The 19,991-nt window shown below is 47.5% G+C and overlaps 1 protein-coding gene across 1 annotated transcript in view; it reads left to right on the forward strand.

Moving 5' to 3' along the window:
- Nucleotides 1-19,991, forward strand: part of OSBP2 (oxysterol binding protein 2) — a 417,386-nt gene that overhangs the window by 59,589 nt on the left and 337,806 nt on the right. The window contains exon 3 of the mRNA XM_026661193.2: nucleotides 18,229-18,437. Coding sequence (XP_026516978.1) covers nucleotides 18,229-18,437 — 209 coding nt within the window. The remainder of the gene's footprint in view (nucleotides 1-18,228; nucleotides 18,438-19,991) is intronic.

Genomic DNA, 19,991 nt, shown 5'->3' on the forward strand with positions numbered 1-19,991 from the left:
CTGCCGCTTAGCCAGTCGGTCCACAGCCTGTAGCGGTGCATGGGATTCTTCCTTCCTAAGTGCAGGACTCTGCACTGGTCCTTGTTGAACCTCATCAGATTTCTTTTGGCCCAATCCTCTGATTTGTCTAGGTCACTCTGGACCCTATCCCTACCCTCCAGCGTATCTACCTCTTCTCCCATCTTAGTGTCATCTGCGAACTTGCTGAGGGTGCAATCCATCCCATTGTCTAGTTCTTTAATAAAGATGTTGAACAAAACCGGCCCCAGGACCAACCCCTGGGGCACTCTGCTTGATACCAGCTGCCAGCTAGACATTAAGCCATTGATCACTACCCATTGAGCCCGACAATCTAGCCAGCTTTCTATCCACCTTCTGGTCCATTCATCCAATCCATACATTTTTAACTTGCTGGCAAGAATACTGTGGGAGACCGTATTAAAAGCTTTGCTAAAGTCAAGATATATCACATCCACTGCTTTCCCCATATCCACATAGCCAGTTATCTCATCATAGAAGGCAATCAGGTTGGTCAGGCATGACTTGCCCTTGGTGAATCCATGTTGACTGTTCCTGATCACCTTCCTCTCCTCCAAGCGCTTCAGAATGGTTTCCTTGAGGACCTGCTCCATGATTTTTCCAGGGACTGAGGTGAGGCTGACCCGTCTGTAGTTCCCCGGGTTCTCCTCCTTCCCTTTTTAAAAGGTGGGCACTATATTTGCCTTTTTTCAGTCATCCGGGAATTCCCCTGATCGCCACAAGTTTTCAAAGATAATGGCCAATGGCTCTGCAATCACATCAGCCAATTCCCTCAGCACCCTTGGATGCATTAGATCTGGACCCATGGATTTGTGCACATCCAGCTTTTCTAAATAGTCCTTAGCCTGTTCTTTCACCACTGGGGGCTGCTCACCCATCATAGGGCCTGAGCCCAGACGTTCACACTACTATTTTATCGCCCCGCATGCCGAGCCCCACAAGCCTGAGTCAGCTGACCTGGGCGAGCTGCAGCGTGTTGCAGGTCTTATCGCAGTATAGACATAACCTTAGGGTCCATTTGGAGAAATGCCCACCCAGCCAACACGTTTATCTCTGCTTCACCATCCTTCACATTTACAGGCATATTCGTGGGCTAAGGCTGGTGGACTTTGGCTTCCTTTAATGCCATTTCAGTACTTTGCACACAGTGCTGTTAGCATACATAGGGGTGGAGTGAGGCTTGCATGCATCCTTTCCTTATCTATTAGTGAGTGTTCAGTCAAACATTACTGCCCCAGGAATCTGTGTCTACACTGCAGCTGGGAAGCGGGTCTCCCAACTCTGCTAGACAGACGCGCTAGCCCTGCTCAAGCTGGCACGCTAAAAACAGCAGGCCGGCCGTTGAGTCGCAGGCAGTGGCATGGGCTAGGCACCCGAGGATGGACCCAGAGAGGTCGGGTGGGTTGTACTTGGGCTAGCTCGTGCCTCAGCATCCATAGTGCTGTTTTTAGTGCACTGCTTGAGCCGAGCTAGCGCATGTCCGTCTGCCCGGGCTGGGAGGCACGCTCCAGCTGCACGGTGGGCACAGCCCATTGTTCCGAAGGTGGAGTTTCATCTCGCTTCAGCCTGCTCCTGGAGCTGATGGACAGGCAGATTATCTTTTTGATCCCCGCAACTGTCTTAATTTCCAGCTCAGTTTTAGGGAGGGCCTGAAATGACGACAGAATTGAAGTGCAGCAGCTAGCGTGTTGTGAGCACCCATCTCATGGAGGAGAACGTCGTGTGCAGCCAAACCATGCTGTGTGCCTAAATCCTCTGTCCTTGTCTGCACAGTCAGTGCCCACTGTCTGAAAGGACCAATCCTGGCAGAAGTTCCTTAGGGACGAGCTAGGTACAGGACTGACAAGATTGCTGCAGAGTAGCTAGGAGGCTATCTGTAGAACTGCTTCCCAAAGCCAGCAATGGGGCGGCAGCAATCTGTGAAATATCTGGCCTTGGGACACTGGGGGGAGGAAGAGGATAGTGCAGAAGACTCAGTGAAACCAAACAATATTTGTGAATCCTTCTGTTTTATCCCTACTCCTCTGTACGATTGGAACCAGACCTCACCTTTGGCCTTACCTTTCACACTACTCTCTCTGTCTGGGGCAGCTTTGGTTGAGATGTGTTCTGATCTCGTGCAGCATGCAGTACTCCGCAGTATGTTACAGAACACAGGGCGTTGCAGGCAGCGAAGGGGCTCGGCCCAAAGCAGTCATAGCAGCGATGGCTGGAGTAACTGGTTTGCAACAGGACGACTTGCATCCTATTTTCATTTCTCCATGTATGGCTTTTTCAGTAACTGTTGCATGACGTTGGGCGGGGGGCTGGGAGGGGAGAGTCAGATCCTATTGGAATTGCTGATAGTTTGTTAATGAGTTTGGGAGTGTTGGGGTCATAAACAGTGGCCTGAGATCTGGTGCCAGGAATGTGAGATGTGGTATTTGACCATGAGACTTTTTTTTTTTCCTGACACTGTTACGAGACCCTAGCAAGATGATAGCTAGACAGTATCCAGTCAATGCTGCTGCTGCTGTCCCAGCTAGTATAGACAGTTGATATATGGGTGTGGTCACCTGGTGTCAAAAGCACTGCAGGTGAGGATGGCAGCTGATCTGAATTGTTCCACAGTTTTGCTTCTGTCACATACTTGCTACATGTAATTCTCCCCATGTGATTGATTGATTGAGCCCAGTTGATGAGAACAGCACTGTCCAGTACATGGTGTTTTGTGACCCTCTGCTATTACAGGATGTGTAGATCTCCAGGTAGGTTATCAATAACCTTGCTACAGACCTTATTCTTTTTCTTCTGGAGTGCAAATCATCTCTCCATTGCTCTGCTTTTGGGCATTGGCATCTTCCAAATTCCCCTGGTTCACATCCCGGCTCTTTGCAGAACAGATGTGTTCTGTGAAACTGCTGGAATTCACATCTCCATTGCAGCACTTCTGTGTAACTGATGAGATTCTTCACCTTCTCTGAGCAGCCACTGCTACTGTTCCCTCACCTTCAGACCCGCCTCAGCGCACTCAGCCACTCCTTCAGGTTGCCAGTGGCCTTTGGAGGGTGCTAATTCCTGCCAGATCGGCTGGTCTCATTCTTCTTTCAGCCTACAGAGATGCACAAAACAAGATTTTACCAATTCTATGGGCCAAAATACTAGCAGATCTGGTAAGGCTTGGCCCCGAGTACGGAGCCAGGGGCTCAAGTTGGCTTGTATTTGAGCCGCTGGCCTGTGCTTCCGCTTGTGCCGCAATGTCCACATTGGCATTGTTGGTGAGCTAGCTGGGGAGAGTGAGCGCATGTCTGGGCTGGAAGGCATCTCCCTGCTCTGCTCCTCCTGCTTTTCTCTAGGCCTATGTCTTGATGCTCTGCCTCGCTACCCTGTGACACAGCCAGGAGAGCCCCACAGCTCGCAGGCTGGGCTTCAGCCCTGTGACTATACTGTTGTAGGGAGAGCTGCACAAGTGAAAACTTGAACTCCAAGTAGCGAGTCCTGATAGGGGGCACTGGAGGGCCAAATACAGTAGGCAGGCTGCTGTGCATCCATTTTTGGTTTAAAAGGACAAGGTCAGTGTTGTGCCCCACACTCAGACTTCCATTCAACATGAAATATATTTAACTTCCCTCCTTGGGGAATAGAGGAAATCTCTGTGCCTAAAACAAGGACCACAGCACAGATAAAATTCCAATTGCTCTCCTGGACTTGTAAGCCCAAGATTTCTGGGTTCTTCCCAATTGCAGGCACACTGCCCAGGTACCCAGTTCGTTCGTGAGAGCAGGGACAGATTTTGAAATATGTAAGAATCCCTTCCTCTCCCAGAGCAAGAGCCTTGTATATGTCAATATCTTCTCTGCTCATGTGTACTGGCTGGGGGCTGCTAGACACGACATTCCCCCTGATTCTCTTTACCCTCTCCAGAGAAGAAGCGTCCCTGCAGTATTACTGCTTATTCAACCCTTTTGCCGCCTTGGGCTGTTCATGCCAGATGTGAGTGCTGACTTGGATGTGAACTGTGGTATTGATCTAAGGACGTGGCAGATAGTTTTGTTTAATGAGAAAAGCAGGAGACTGCGTTGAGGGTCTTGGCTCAGAGAAGGAATGTTGTTCCGTGGTTAGAGCAGGGCAAACCCTCTTGGTGTCTGTTTTCCAACTCATAAAATGAGCAGTTAACTGTTGGAACAATTTATCAAGGTTTCTGGTGGATTCTCCATCACTGACCATTTTTAAATCAAGATGGATGCTTTCCTAAAAGATCTGCTCTAGAATTATTTTGGGGAAGTCCTATGGTCTGTGCTGTACAGGAGACCAGACTAGATGATCACAATGGCCCCTTCTGGCTTTGGGGTCTATGAATCTATGGAAAATGGGTATTGTAATGCTTCCCAGCATGGTGAGGACTAATGGATGCTTTTGGAATGTTTTGGGATCCACAGGCATACGGTGCTATAAGTACCTAGCAGCATTAGCACTGATTTCACTGTCCTCTTACATGGTGTGGCTTCCCCCATTTTAACCTCAGTGTGTGTGTGTGTGTGTGTGTGTGTGTGTTTTTCTTTATGGAGGATTTTGAGAGAAGTAGGACAAGCCTAGTCCCCTCATGTAATCACAGTGCAGCACCTGGCTGAGTCCCCTGGGCTCATTAATCATCCAGCTGCTGACTGTGGATGCAGGGAAGCAGAGATCTCTGCGTAGCAGCATCTTCTCAGCCTGTAAGGACATCATGTGATTTGACTGATCTGAAACAAGCAAAAGCACTAGTCACATGATGCCATTATTTGTGCTTAAGAAGCTATTTCTGGAACAGCACTTCAAATTCAAACATGAGCATACATATATTTTCCCTGCAAAACTGCTGGCTTAGTGCATATGCCTATTACCAAAAATGTGCAAAGACTCTGTTGTCTTGAGTCTTAGATGCATAAACCTTCCGTCTTGCTATGACGTATTTGTTTATGTACGGTCATTTCACCCACATGCAACTAATCATGTTAAATAGACTGGACTGTTCCTGAAAAAATGATATCCCCGGAAGGACCAGAATATATGGCAAGAAAAACAGAAGTTCATATAAATGGCATTTTAGGAAGAATTTCAGTATTCTTAAGCACAGCTTTGGTGACAAAACTACTACTGTATTTGAATGGTAACCTGGCAGCTGGCCAGTTGTACCTATTAATGCATTATAAATGTTAAAAAGGCAATTATTTATTGTAGCAGCTTTATGTTCAGTGATTACCTACAGACACTTACAACACTGCTTTTCCCAAGGCAAAGAATGACGCCGACTCTGCTTCTAAATTGTGCTGGCTCTCAGCACGCCAGCCTTGGGCTCTAAAGGGAAGAACAAATCCCGGTGGTTAAAATGTCTGACTGGAACTTCGGACGGAGAAGCAGGATATAATGTGCATTGCAGACATTTTAGCTGGTTTGAAGGAATGAGATTTTGTTAATTCATCCTTCATCTCTGGGTTATATTTTAATGGGAAGGAAAAGAATCTCTCTTAGGGATGGCTGTTAATTCTCAACACTGGATTGGCTTCTTGTACCTCTGAGGACTGCCATGGAGAGGTGGCTGGTTCCAGAAGCACAGTAATGGTCCTCACGGCAATCCAGTGAGTCTGCTTCGTAGCCAGCTCACTTCACCTGGTGGAATCGAATTGCAGAGCATGGTGGCATTTAGGACATACCAGGCTTACCCATTTAATGAGGCTTTAACTAAGGCCTGATCTACACTAGAAACGTAGGTCAGTTTAACTGCGTCAGTGAGAGGGGTGAAAAATCCACACCCCCATAGTTAAGCTGATCCAAGTCCCTGTGTAGACAGGAGAATTTTCCCATCGGCCTAGTTACCATCTCTTGGGGAGGTGAATTCCCTATGCTGATGGGAGAACTCCCGTTGCCAGAGGTAATGTCCATACTGAAGCGCTACAGCAGCGCAGCTGCAGGGGCCCCATTGTAGTGTTTTAAGTGTAGATGAGCCCTGATTTCCATGAGACGAGTCGGGAGGTCCTGCTACAGGACAGATAAAGGGGCAGTGCAGTTTATTCAGTCGTTCTCATGACTGACTTAATTTATAATTTTTTTTCAACTTACTGTGGAAAGTGCACAATGGATACCATAGAAATACAAGAGGAGATGTATTAGCTCCTCCACCTCAAGAATTCTCTGGTCATTGTTGACTAAATATGGCCTGCTGGCTTTTTCAGATCATCATTATGGGAAATGATCGGACCTTTTGTGGTAGCCTCAGGGGCTGATAACTTTGAGGAGGAATGTATTTAAATTGCATTATGAGCTTGCATGTGTGCCAATGACTTCATATCAAATTTGCTCCATTTAAGTTAGTTTGACTAACGACCAGCACTACAAGCTCACACTGGGATCTGAGAGTCAATCAGGGCTATTTCTGGTGCAGTGATCCCTATGTATGTACAATAAATAAATAAAAATCTGCGATCAGAACTTAGCCAACAGTTTTGTTTCATGAGCCACAATAGAATCCAGCTTGTTCTCTCCTAGCTGTATTGGCTCAGGAATTAACAGTAATAAAAGTTTACTTTATCAAGAGTCAGCAGATGAGTCTAAATAGACCTGGGACAGATCTGTTGCATTAAGTTGGTGACACTTTTACACTGACCTATCCTTTGAGCAGTCTCCAAGGCCTCTTTTTTTCGAGTGCACCTGCACTCTGTTTTTAACACTCCCTGGGTAGATTTTTTGAAAGTGCTGAAGCTCCATTTTCTGTAGTGATTTATGCACTTGGGAGCCTAAGTCCCATTGCCTTTCAGTAAGATTTAGGCTCTTACATGTCCAAATCACCTTTGAAAATGGGGCTTAGCTCATAAGGCACTCAAGGCTTTTGGATATGTTACCCTTAGTGTCCATGGGAGAGTTCTTGGTGGAAGTTGGTTAGTAATTGCGTGATGGGGCAGTCACACTTGGGGTGCAATCCAGACCGGTAAGGGGTTGTCACCTCTTATGCTGTAACCCTGAGTGCCTTTTCCACAATGCTTTTCCACTGCAGCTCTCTGCCTGGGGCGCTCACCATCAGGAACAAGCATGCAGGTCACGCTCTGAGTGTCTGTTTCCTGATGGAAGCTTGCTTATATTTTCTGAAGTTCAATGACCTCTCATGCTGTTCTTCCCTTCCTGTGGATTTCCTATCCCCTCCTGATTTCTATGTAAATGGGGCTTCTCCTGGTTTTGGTCACACATTGCTTAATTTCATTGGAGACAGGCGAATAGCTGCTTTCCCTCCTGTCCGGAAGGGAACCTGTTTCATCCTTTGTTTGATCGCAGGCTGTAACTCATAATAGAGTATCCGTAAAGCCTTTGTGACGGGTTGGATCACAGAAACCCCCTTGAGGCTGCCAACTGATGTGCCAAGACTACTTCTGCCCCTGCTTTCCCTGCCAGCTTGGGACTCCAGCACCCTGTTTTGTTGAGCCAGACACGCCAGTCTGCTCCAACACAGACCCAGGGTCTGAACCACGTCCCCTAACAGCTGTAGGCTTAAACTGAAAGCAGCTTAAGAAGTGTTCCTGTCTCCACCTCCCAGATACCCAACTCCCAATGGTGTCCAAACCCCAAATAAATCCGTTTTACCCTTTATAAAGCTTATGCAGGGTAAACTCATAAATTGTTCGCCCTCTATAACACTGATTAAGAGATATGCACAGTTGTTTGCCTCCCCCCTCAGTATTAATACATACTCTGGGTTAAATAATAAGTAAAAAGGGATTTTATTAAATACAGAAAGTAGGATTTAAGTGGCTTCAAGTAGTAACAGACAGAACAAAGCGAATTACCAAGTAAAATAAAATAAAACATGCAAGTCTGAGTCTAATACAGTAAGAAAACTGAATACAGATAAAATCTCACCCTCAGAGAGGTTCCAATAAGCTTCTATCACAGACTGGATAGTCTGAGCACAATCCTTTCCCCTGGCACAGACTTTGTTCCAGCTCAGGTGGTAGCTAGGGGATTTCTCATGATGGCTCCCCCTTTGTTCTGTTCCATCCACTTATATCTCTTTTGCATAAGGCGGGAATCCTTTGTCTCTCTCTGGGTCCCCCCCGCCCCCTTCTCAATGGAAAAGCACCAGGTTAAAGATGGATTCCAGTTCAGGTGACATGATCACATGTCACTGTAACTTCATTACCCACTTGCCAGCACACATGTATACAGGAAGACTTACAAGTAAAAGAGAGCCATCTGCAGTCAATTGTCCTGGTTAATGGGAGCCATCAAGATTCCAAACCGCCATTAATAGCCCACACTTTGCATAATTACAATAGGCCCTCAGAGTTGTATTTTATATTTCTAGTTTCAGATACAAGTGTGATACATTTATACAAATAGGATGACCACACTCAGTAGATTATAAGCTTTGTAATGATACCTTACAAGAGACCTTTTGCATGAAGCATATTCCAGTTACATTATATTCACACTCATTAGCATATTTTTATAAAATCATAGCGAGTGCAATGTCACAGCCTTATGTAGCGGTAATACATACTCCTCACAATGATATTAATCACCAGTGTGTCATTAACTTTCAGAAAAGACCTCACTTGTTACACTTTTATAATACAGTAATATTGTATGCAATCAGTTGATTCAATTGCTTATCGCTTGAGAGTCAGCCCCCACTGCTTATAATAGACCAGTAAACCTTTGCAATGAATTCTTTGAAAAGTAAAAGCCAGATCAAGCTTCTCTTTTCTGCCATGCTGTCTCCTCCCCCACTTGTTAGCCTATTGGCTTCAGTTCCATTATATGTAAATAGACCTTCATTGTCCCTGCCTGACCAGGCTATCAGAAAAGCAAATACAAGTTCCTTTGTCTAGGGCAGACTGGCTTAGGGGTTGCTTGGCAAATACCTTTAAGGACATAATTCTAGTGCATTCACAACTTTTTGTACATACCTCTGCATGCATCATGCAAGAATATTAATGATCAGAGTTATTAATTTTCTAATGACCTATTTCATGACATTTCGTAGATACAGATTATAACAATAGTATGCTAGGTGTAGTGAGTATGACAGGTCTGACAAGCTGCTGACAGAGTAGTGAACCACCAATGGGCCTCTGTCACAGGGGCTTCCCAAAAAAGGGAACTTCTCACCATGCTAATACTTACATTATTGGGAAAAGACATTTAATTACAATAATTATAATTTGTGCTGCAATACAACCCAGAATTAGATGTAAGTAGTTTCTCCTTTGATACCATCAAGGGATGTTTCCAATTCCATTCTAGTGAATCGAACACTGAAATCTTTCCCTCAGCCTCTCCCATCCTCCCTCCAACAGAATGTTGGGAATCATTAGGAAAGGGATAGATAAGACAGAAAATATCATATTGCCTCTATATAAATCCATGGTACGCCCACACCTTGAATACTGCGTGCAGATCTGGTTGTCCCATCTCAAAAAATATATATTGGAATTGAAAAAGGTACGGAAAAGAGCAACAAAAATGGTCAGGAGTATGGAACAGCTTCCATATGAGGAGAGATTAATAAGACTGGGACTTTTCAGCTTGGAAAAGAGACGACTAAGGGGGGATATGATAGAGGTCTATAAAATCATGACTGGTGTGGAGAAAATAAATAAGGAAGTGTTGTTTACTCCTCATAACACGAGAACTAGGGGTCACCAAATGAAATGAATAGGCAGCAGATTTAAAACAAACAAAAGGAAGTATTTCTTTACACAACGCACAGTCAACCTGTGGAACTTTGCCAGAGGATGTTGTGAAGGCCAAGACTATAATAGGGTTCAATAAAGAACTAGATAAGTTCATAGAGGGTAGGGCCATCAATGGCTATGAGTCAGGAGGGCAGGAATGCAAAACCATGCTCTGAAGTCTCCCTAACCTCTGTTTGCCCGAAGCTGGGAATGGGCTACAGGGGATGGATCACTTGATGATTCCCTGTTCTGTTCATTCCTCTGAAACACCTGCCATTGGCCACTGTCAGAAGACAGGATACTAGGCTAGATGGCCCATTGGTCTGACCCAGTATGGCTGTTCTTATGTTCTTAACCCTTTGAGCCCTGATGGTTCCCCGGTTCCCCTTAAGTGTCTATGATGAACCTCACTTTTCTTGCTGATAAGGATGGGGCAGGATATGTTTTGGATGTGACTCATCAATGACATCCTTTTGGCAGCTGTTAGGGAGGCCTGGGTGCTCAGGCTGTGTGAGGTGTGCTCAAATCTTTCATTGAGTTTTTGGGAAGAGGTGCTTTTTCCTAATATCCAACCTAAACCCCACTGCAACTTGAGACCATTGCTCCTTGTTCTGTTGATTGGCAAATAGGGAGTAGCTGGCACAACTCTCCTGGAGTACATTCATGTCTGCAGAGTAAGAGGCTGATCATCAACCCCACGACCCTTCCTGTTTAATTTTCTCATGAGCAGCAGAACGTCCCTCACAACAGTCATGTTGGAGGGAGCCATTGTCGTTCATTATTGGTGAAGAAAGCTCCTTTGTGGCCCCGTAGTGCCACCTGCTGCCTTGAGCATTGCTCCATTTACTGCTGTCCCCTCACAGCAGGGCTTCTCCATCCCATACAGCTTGAACAGGACTGTGGAAGCCCAGCTGGTCACGGAGCTTATTGGCTTGACTGTCATTGAACCAACGCGGCGTCCTTGGTGCCAGTTGCCTGTCGGGAGGCAAATTGATTTTAACGTGACCCTGGGAGGGGGTGGGGGAGGGGGTTAAAGCTCCTAGCGGTGTCTGCTCTGGCTATAGACTATCTCTGTGTGCCTTGTGCTGATTGGCGTCTGTGGTGAGACACCAGGAGCCCTTTTAGAGCCCCGTCTCAGGCTGGCAGGCAAGGGAGCTGCCGTGTGCTGCAGTGCCCACTAGGATGTGAATCTCACTTTGCCATGACAACCACCTCAGTGCATCTCTCCCCACTCTGACAGGTTTTTTATGGGTGTGTTTAAAAAGCCACTGTTGTAGGCGTATGTCGCACCTAGCCTGCCCCCCTGGTGCTGGATCTCCCTTCACTGGTTTTAACATTGGGGCTGGTTTTACGCCAGCGTACTGCTCTTCACATGCTGTAGAATGTTCCGTGTCCTGAGCACCTCTGGGCTAGTGTTTGGGGTATAGGGGAGTTGTGAGTATTTTGTGGTGCATTCATTTAGAATGTGTAAAGAAGAGCAGCAGCTTGGATTACTTTAAATACCGTCCATGTGAGCTTCCGGAATGGATTTGAATGGTAAATCTGTAAGGTTTGTGCTAATCAGCTGCAGCAAATGCAGTGCTTCATCAATTAGTGCGATTAGTTTGTGTGAGTGGGGGATTGGTGGGACCCACTGGTGTTGTGATTGCAAAAGCATTTCAATTAGTAGCTGCAGTTTGTCCTGCTCAGGACTTTCTGAAATATTCATCTGTGGGACTGAAGTATACCGCGCTTGGACAGTGTTTGGGGCAAAAACTTTCAGAAAATTGAAGCCACATCCCTCGAGTGCTTTTTAAAATTTGCGGGCAAGGGAAAAACCTACTTTTATTTTAACCTCCACTTTTTGAGGTTTGAGGGCCTTAGGCGTGCAGTCCGTGGTGTTCCCTCTGCGTGTGCTCTAATTTATGGTAAATGATCTCCCATGCAAGTTTCCAGTTAAAGGTCACTTTTAAAAATAAAGCAAAGCACCAGTTAGAAAATTAGAAGCAGTTTCCTTGGCTGGAGGAGCAGGGATGTTGTGATTTAATCTGGTTTAGTGGAGTCAAGAACCCTTCATTTTATTTGCAAAAAAATCATCATTTTGGGCCTTAAAGAGGAAAGCAGCACTCCTGTGAGGGTAGCACCAGGGAGGGTGGTGCCGGACGTGGAAGTGGTAGCTTCATTGCACTCCAAGTCAAATTCAGCCCAGGTGCAAGCAGATGCAGCTATGCTGAGCTCCATAGGGTTACACCAGGGCTGAATTTGGCCCAGAGTGCTAGAGACTGAGGTGGCAGAGGGCAAGAAAGGGGCCTTATCCCCATTCTTTCTTTGTGCCCCTGTGCAGCATCCAGCCCGGAGCTGCATGGGGAGCACAGGCTCTGTGCCAGGCTCCAGCTGTGGGCAGCTCCAGTCTCCCTGCGACAGGTCAGGTTCACAGCAGATGGGGAGTTCCCAGGAGGTGCAGGGTGGGCTCTCTGGGGTTTCTGAAGGGTTCTATTCAACCACAGTAACAGAACAGCAAAGGCCTTTGCCCCCTTCCCTGACTGCCATTAAACTCTGTAAAAATGGGCATGGCAGCCCTCATGTCTCTGCAGCTGCTTGTCCTGGCTCCTGGTCAGCTGGCCCCAGCCTGTGCTGTCCGGAAAGGGCTGCTCTTCCATCCTTTACCTGACTCCTGTGCGTGGAAGTTGCTGTTTATTCCCCACATCACTGACTTATTGGAGCGTCATCCTAGGAGCAGGGTCATGACTCTGGGTCCCTCTTCGGTGGCACAGAGACTTCTGCACCCTTCTGTCACGTTCCCCAAAGAGGGCAGGGTGGGACTGGGGCCAGGGCTTTGCTACTCTATTGCACCTGTCAGTAGAGCAGAACCAGAAAGTTGGGGTGCATGTGCAGCACCTATGAAGGGATGGCAGAGTGGCTGCTTGATGGAAGCCCCAGACTACAGGAATTCTGGCTGAATCAACCACATCTCTTCCAGGGACTCCCGATGGTTCTAGCTCATCTTACGTGACACAGCCAGTGGCTTAGAGCCACAGAATAGGAGGGCAACTCTTGAGTGAGTCTGTGCTGAACCCACAGTCCTCAGGCATGTCTTTCTAACCCAAAGCTCTACCATCCTGTGATGGTGACCACCTAGGCAGGCCTAGCTTGGGTGACTGGCTTCCCTGACCGAGACTCCCTCTCCTGTCTTGAGAGGGAGAGTCCCTTCTAATCCAGCCAGAGTTCCTTGGTTCGCGTCAGTTCCTGTGCTTTGGCTCTGTGTGTTTAAAACCAACTGAGCAGGCTCTGTGGAGGTTGAGCCAGGCTCAGAGCCAGTGGCCCTGCTGTTGTCCCATAACAACCCTCATGTGTTTGCTGAGGGGTGGCTTAGCGTGAGCCATTGTTTCCATCCTGCTCGCTTTTCCTTACAGCTGCCTATTAAACTAAACCAAGAGATTCCTACAGTAACACCTGCTTTCTCTGGGCGCCAGGATTGTGAGTCACCGTGTTACCCCCGCCTCCAGATGGAGAGTGTCTCTCTAGTGGTAGCTGGGTGTGAGCTCCCGTACAGCACCAGCCTTTCAAACACTCTCCTCAGGACTGCCATGGATTGCTTTGCAGGTTAACGGCAGGCACACCCCAATGCCCGAACCCCACTGAAGAGTGTTCCCCTGTACCATCCAGCCCCTGTCACTGGACACTCTGTAATTACCAGGGACGCTGTCCTCAACAAGACAGTGTTAAACACAGCTGGAAGGTTACAACTCCAAATCAGATCCCTTATAACAGCACAGCACTGCAATTTATTTATAGTGAAAATAAATATGTTTACAGTATGCATAAAATTATTATGGAACAGCCCCATGTCCGTCACTTGCAGTTACATGGTGATGGGCTCTGAGCATGCAGGATTCTTTGGGTAGAGAGGCTTGGCATTGCTGTGTTTGGCTCAGTGCGCCTGCTTTCTGGGTGAATCCGAGAAGATGCAGAAAATAGTTAATCTTCTCCTGGAGCACTGGCTGAGATCCCTGCCTCGCCTTGAGGAGCATAGAGCGGAGATGATGGTCTAGAGAAAAGCAATAGGAAAGGAGCAGAGAGAACTGGAGCAGGAGGGGGCGTAGAGAGCAGGTGACGTCACGAGGTCCCTCCCAACCCTACATTTCTATGATTATTTAACCCAGTGATTCCCAAACTGGGGTTTATAGATCATCTGCTGTAGGACTGTGGAGAGCTAGGTGGTCACATGGTGCAGGTTCTCCACATTCCCAGCTTCTTTGGCATGGCAGGGCTCTAAAAGCAGCTGGAAAGGAGGAGTCATTATTGTCTTGTACTCACCTACAGTTGCTGCAGGAAATACTTCACACTCCAACCAGACGGGCTTTTCAAAGGCACCTGATTTGTTTAGGAGCACACGTCCCATGGACTGCCAGTGGGATCTGTGCTCCTGAGCCACTTATGCGCCTTTGAAAATCCCACGCTAATGAGCGAGTTGGCTAAGGAGTTACGTATGTCTGGGATTTTCACAGGAGCCCAAGTGACTTAGGCGCCCAGATCCCATTGGTTTCAGTGTGAGTTGAACACCTGACTCCTTTGAAAATCCCTGCATAAAGTAACTGGCAAATTTAAGCATGACCATTGTGTGTCCAGGGAAGGAGAGGATGGCTGGGTGCCAGGGCAGTATGTCCAAGAAAAGAATAATGGGTCTAGGAGCAGGGAAGAGAGCAGAGGGAAGTGGAGATGACGAGCCAAAGGAGACAATGTGGTTAACTTTTCAAATCAGTGGAACCCTTAAATCCGGTTTGATATATTTTAAATGTCCCTTGGTGTCTCTGTTCCCTGTAAAGTAGTTGATGTGGATGGCACACGGTTATGTGACCAGATGGGGGTGGGGATGGATCCAATGAGGAGCAGGTGGAGGACAGGCGTCCATAAAAGTGTCTTTCACTGAAGGTGTGGGCTACACTAAGGACTTATCGGCCAGAGGAATTAGAGGGTCCTTGAGGGGCTTTGTGAAAATTGATCCGTCCCCTCTGTTTTTACCCTGTTCCATGATACTCATGAGAACTTAGTACCTTTAGAACCAGTCAGTGGAGAGGGGGAGGGTTAGCCCAGTGGTTTGAGCATTGGACTGCTAAACCCTGGGTTGTGAGTTCAATCCTTGAGGGGGCCATTTAGGGATCGGGGCAAAAAACTGTCTGGGGATTGGTCCTGCTCTGAGCAGGGGGCTGGACTAGATGACCTCCTGAGGTCCCTTCCAACCCTGATATTCTATGATATTCTGTTCTATGACAGAATACTTCAGGTAGTGTCTATGTAGCCAATAATTAACCTGGGGGACTCATTGCTGCAGGAAGTCACTGAGAAATACTGTAGATTTTAAAAAGGCCTGGATAATGTTATGGCCACTAATAACATCTGGAATGGTACACGCTAAGCACATGTTTAATGAGCTCTCTAACTTCAGGGCATAAACTGTTCTGTAGGAATCAGGGCCTCCTGCTTCCCACCCATGAAGCATTACACAATTGGCCGGGTGTAATTATGAGCTTTTTGTGAAAGATCTTGGATATCAGCTGTGATCTGATTGGTTCATGAGGCCTGTCATGTATGCATCTACACAATACACCTTGACACATCTCTCATATGCTGCTACCTCTGGGACTCACTCCTGTGTGTCTGTGTGTGTGTGTGTGTGTGTGTGTGTGTTAACACTTGCACATCATCTACCAGCCTTTATTATAGGTGAATTAGCATCTTGCTGCAGTAGTGACTCCTGCAGTGAAGACTGCAAAACACTGTCCCCAAACTCCCTATTTTCACATGCCTCCAACTTTCCAAAACCTCTTTGGGGCTGAAATTTCCCAGGGATGGTGTCTGATGGAAAGTAATTTTTTTTTCAGAAAGCTTAAGCAAAATCCCTTCCTCCATTTTTGAGCCATGGGAAAGTGGACAATCTACTTCGTTCTTATTTTTTAAAAAATCTGACCATATTTTTGAAACAAGGCTATAGCAAAAACAGCTGAAGTTCAGTGTGACAAACTTGTCCCGGGCATACTCCTTAATTGGGATTGAGCATCACTAGGCATAGGGGAGAATTACAAAATGTCATCAGTAATTGAAAAGTCACTGAGCAAATTGCTGCTATTCTCAGGCTGTTGCTGGGGAAATTTGCAACCAGGAGAATGTCACTGAAACACACTCAGCAGCATCCTCCCGTTTCTGCCCCAAATCCTCCCTGCCCCCAGCTCAGGAGAAAATCTTGCAGTCTGCAGCTCAAAATATGACATAACTAACAAGATACCAGCAAAGCAGCCCACCGTCTGCTCACCCAGAAGCAGCATTCCTCTTCCCTGTCTTGCTTCTCCTTCCCATTGCCCTTCCCGCTCCCAGTCATGGTCTGCTGGTCTTCAATTGCTTTTGAGGTTTAATTAGATCATCAACTCTGCAGGCCTGGGACCCTGCTACTTAATTGTATGAACAATTCCTTGCACTTCATGTAATAAACCTCCACTGAGGGGAGAGTAAAACGTGAGGCTGTGATAAGGAGGAGTTGGAGGTTTCTAAATCCCATGCCAGTGGTGCCTAGGGACTAGCCAAGAATGGCCACGTCGTACTTGGTGCTGTACAAACAGAGCTGCAGACAGTCCGTGCCACAAAGAGGAACAGAGGGAAGGGGGATAATGCACAAGCAGAGTGAACAATTGATTTGTTTGGCTGATGGTGTGTGGTTGGGAGGGGATGCACCCCATGGCAAGGCAAACGAGAGGGAGCATTGAGGGGAGGGAGTGGTGGGGGCAGGGGCCAAAGTAGGGAGGGCATGAGGGGCAGGTGTGGAGTGAGGCTGAAATGAAGAGACCGCGGGAGGCAGGGGTTGGCGCAAACCGCCCATCAGCCTAGGCCAGGGAAAGGCCGGTCCAACTGTAGAAAGTTTTCTGATACTGGTGACACTGAGCAGCTCCTGCAGCTGTCCTCTGGCTGGTTCCAGCTGCTTCCTCCACACTGCTACTGCTGCCTGGATCCTGCTGCCCAGGGGAAGTGAGAGCAGGATCCAGCAGCTCAGAGGAAGCAGCCGGAGCCAGCGAGTGGATAGTCAGAAGCCTGTTCCCATCCTGCGTGGTCCCTGGGGGTGCTCCTCTGTGCAGCTGCTGCCTGGATCCTGTTCCCCATGCCCCTGCCTGCTGCCCGGGGGAGTGAGAGCACAGGTGGGAGGTGTATGACCCCCAGTGGGTCGGGAACCAGCATTTGGGAAGCACTGGCATATAGCAGGGGTAGGCAACCTTTGGCATGAATGCCAAAGGCGGCACATGAGCTGATTTTCAGTGACACTCACACTGCCCGGGTCCTGGCCACCGGTCTGGGGGGCTCTGCATTTTAATTTAATTTTAAATGAAGCTTCTTAAACATATTAAAAACCTTATTTACTTTACATACAACAATAGTGTAGTTATATATTATAGACTTATAGAAAGAGACCTTCTAAAAACGTTAAAATGTATGACTGGCACGCGAAACCTTAAATCAGAATGAATAAATGAAGACTCGGCACACCACTTCTGAAAGGTTGCCGACCCCTGGCATATAGCAGCGTGAGCAATGGGCACTTTACAAATGCAGAGTAAATCTAACAGCCTGGTTTCCTGCAAATTAGGGGATGAAATCACCCCTAGGTAATGATACATAGGAAGATGTTTGTCCCCAATAGAATATTTGTCAATGACTTCCCTCGCAAGGCATCAGCTGCTCTGTTAGCCGTCACTGAGGCTTTCCAGTAAGCCATAGTACTTGCATGATCACATATCCCTGGTAGCACATACCTACTGGACTGAGTACTATGAATTTGTCTGGGGTGAAATGAATTCTGTGGGAGTTTAACCCTCCCAGAATATGGGGCTGAGCCTGTAGCCCTTACTCACGTGAGTAATCCCCTTATAGTAAACAGGAGTGTTGTCAATACTTTTTGTAATATTGTTAAAATGCATTTGTACAGCACTAAAGAGCTTCACTAATAGAAAAGTCACAACTTTGCCCCCAACAGCTTGCAATCTAAACATCAGACAAGAGGCAACAATTGAGAGCAGAAAAAGGGGCATGGCAGGGAGAGAGTTAGTCTTGTGAGTCAGGGCTACTGAATGGGACCCTAGCAATGAAAGTGGAAAGCGAAAGAAGCAACAGTAAGAATTAGGGGGGAAATGCTGGAGTGGAAAGAGCTTTAAGTAGTTTAACTTTGCGACAGCAAGAAAAATCAAGCAATTACATATGCAATCCAGCAAAATAAACACTAAAGGTAACAGACAAGGGCTGCGCAATGAAAGCGACTGAACAGTTTATTCCAAACTCTGTGTGTTGGGTTGTTCCTTTTGGGAAGCTCTCCTGGCTTTGAAGGGTCAGTTTTGTTCTCTGGATTCTCTGGGTGTTTTTCTTTGCAGCTGCTTTAGAGGGTTAGTTTTGCAGAATGGCACACCGCCAGCAGGGGAATGGTGTGTGATCAGGGAAGGTCTGAGTGTGGACCCAGAGGATTTTATACCCCTTCTCTCTTGTTGTGCAGGACCCAGGCCGAAATGGCTCACACCTGTCGCGGAACCATCAACCTGTCAACAGCGCACATCGATACGGAGGACTCCTGTAACATCGTACTCTCCAGTGGGGGAAGAACATACCATCTAAAGGCAAGCTGCGAAGTGGAGAGGCAACGATGGGTCACTGCTTTGGAGCTGGCCAAAGCAAAAGCTATCCGTATGAGGAACAGCCAGTCAGGTAGAGTGCTTCTTAGAGGGCAAGCATGGAATTGGATTGCTTATAAAACCCTGATGTAGATAAATCTTCCTGCCCTGCGTCCTGAATTGTGGAAGAACTTTACTTGTGTAAGGGGGAAATAGGGCTTGTTAACATCCCTTAGGAGTTTTCTGCAGAACTGTATGTACCGTATATCTGGTGTTCTGGGTCATACAGCAGTGAGCCAATTTTTTTAAAAAGTCCTTGGGGTGGGTAGTGTTACAGTAGGTACTGTGAATCCCGTGCAGCTTGAGATAGTTATAGAGGGAGGGCAGGACTCACTTGCTTTTGTCTTGAAGAATTTGGGTTCACAGCCTGGGCAGTGAATATTTCAAGGAACACTTCACAGCTGTGGGTGGGACTCTTAAGGAGATCAAAAACAGCAGCTCCCATTTTAAAGCCAGAACAATGCCTTTGTCACCCAGTCACAGCCTGTTTACAATGGGTCTAGAGCAGAGGTGGGCAAACTATGGCCTGCAGGCCACATCCGGCCTGCCCTGCGGGACCGGCCTGCCTGGCCCCTGAGCTCCCGGCTGGGGAGGCTCGCCCCCAGCCCCTCCCCTGCTGTTCCCCCTCCCCCGCAGCCTCAGCTCACTGCGCCGCCGAGCAGCTCAGCACCAGCGCACCCCCCGCGGGGGAGAGCAGGGAGGGAGACTCACCCGCAGCCTCAGGGGAGCAGGCGGGCGGTGTGGGTGGTGGGAGCGCGGGGAACGCGGCTGGAGGACTCAGGAGGAGCACCGCAGGCGGCCGGAGAGAAGCAGCGCTTTGAAGGGGAAACTGCCGCTTCTCTGCGGCTGCCCCTGCTCCTCCTGAGTCCTCCGCCTGTGATCGCAGGGCCACATTCCGAAAGGGGCTGGGGGGGGGGGGGGGTGATAGGGGGCGGGGGCCAGGCTGTTTGGGGAGGCATAGCCTCCATACCATTTTGCAACCCCAATGTGGCCTTTGGGCCAAAAAGTTTGCCCACCCCTAGTCTAGAGTATATAAGCTCTGTGTGAATGAAATCTGAACTTAGTTCAACTGTTGACATGTCACACAAAAATATTCCCATGATGATGGTGCAGTATAAAGGTCTGACAGTCATGTGCTTGGGTGGTTGCATTAGGTATGGCTGGCAAAGTTATACGTGAGCTATACCAATCAAACCTTTGTCACACTGTCATGTGTTCTGTAGATGGTCCATAGTTAACAGGCAATATATTTTAGAAATGTTCAAAAGTTTAAATTTTTATTGGCATTATATTTTTCTTTCACGCCAATAAATCCATGTGCAGGTCTTAGAGGGCAAGAGAAAAATGTACATGGAAAAAACAAAACACAAGTCAGACACTGATCACAGACTGAATGTTGCCCAATTGGAAATGGGGCCCATGTAAGGGAGGTAGGAAGGGAGCATCCTGTATTTGGAGAGGGAAGGCGGGAACACCTTTGTGGCAGCCTGATTTAAAAATAAACACAGCTTCCCACAGCCCCCTGAGGTCTGGTACGTTAGAGGTAGGCCTGGTGGGGGTAACCTAGAAGAGGCAGTGGAAGGGGCAT

Source organism: Terrapene carolina, unplaced genomic scaffold (assembly GCF_002925995.2).
Source record: "Terrapene carolina triunguis isolate 2854851 unplaced genomic scaffold, T_m_triunguis-2.0 Scaffold951, whole genome shotgun sequence".
Taxonomy (NCBI): Eukaryota; Metazoa; Chordata; order Testudines; family Emydidae; genus Terrapene; species Terrapene triunguis.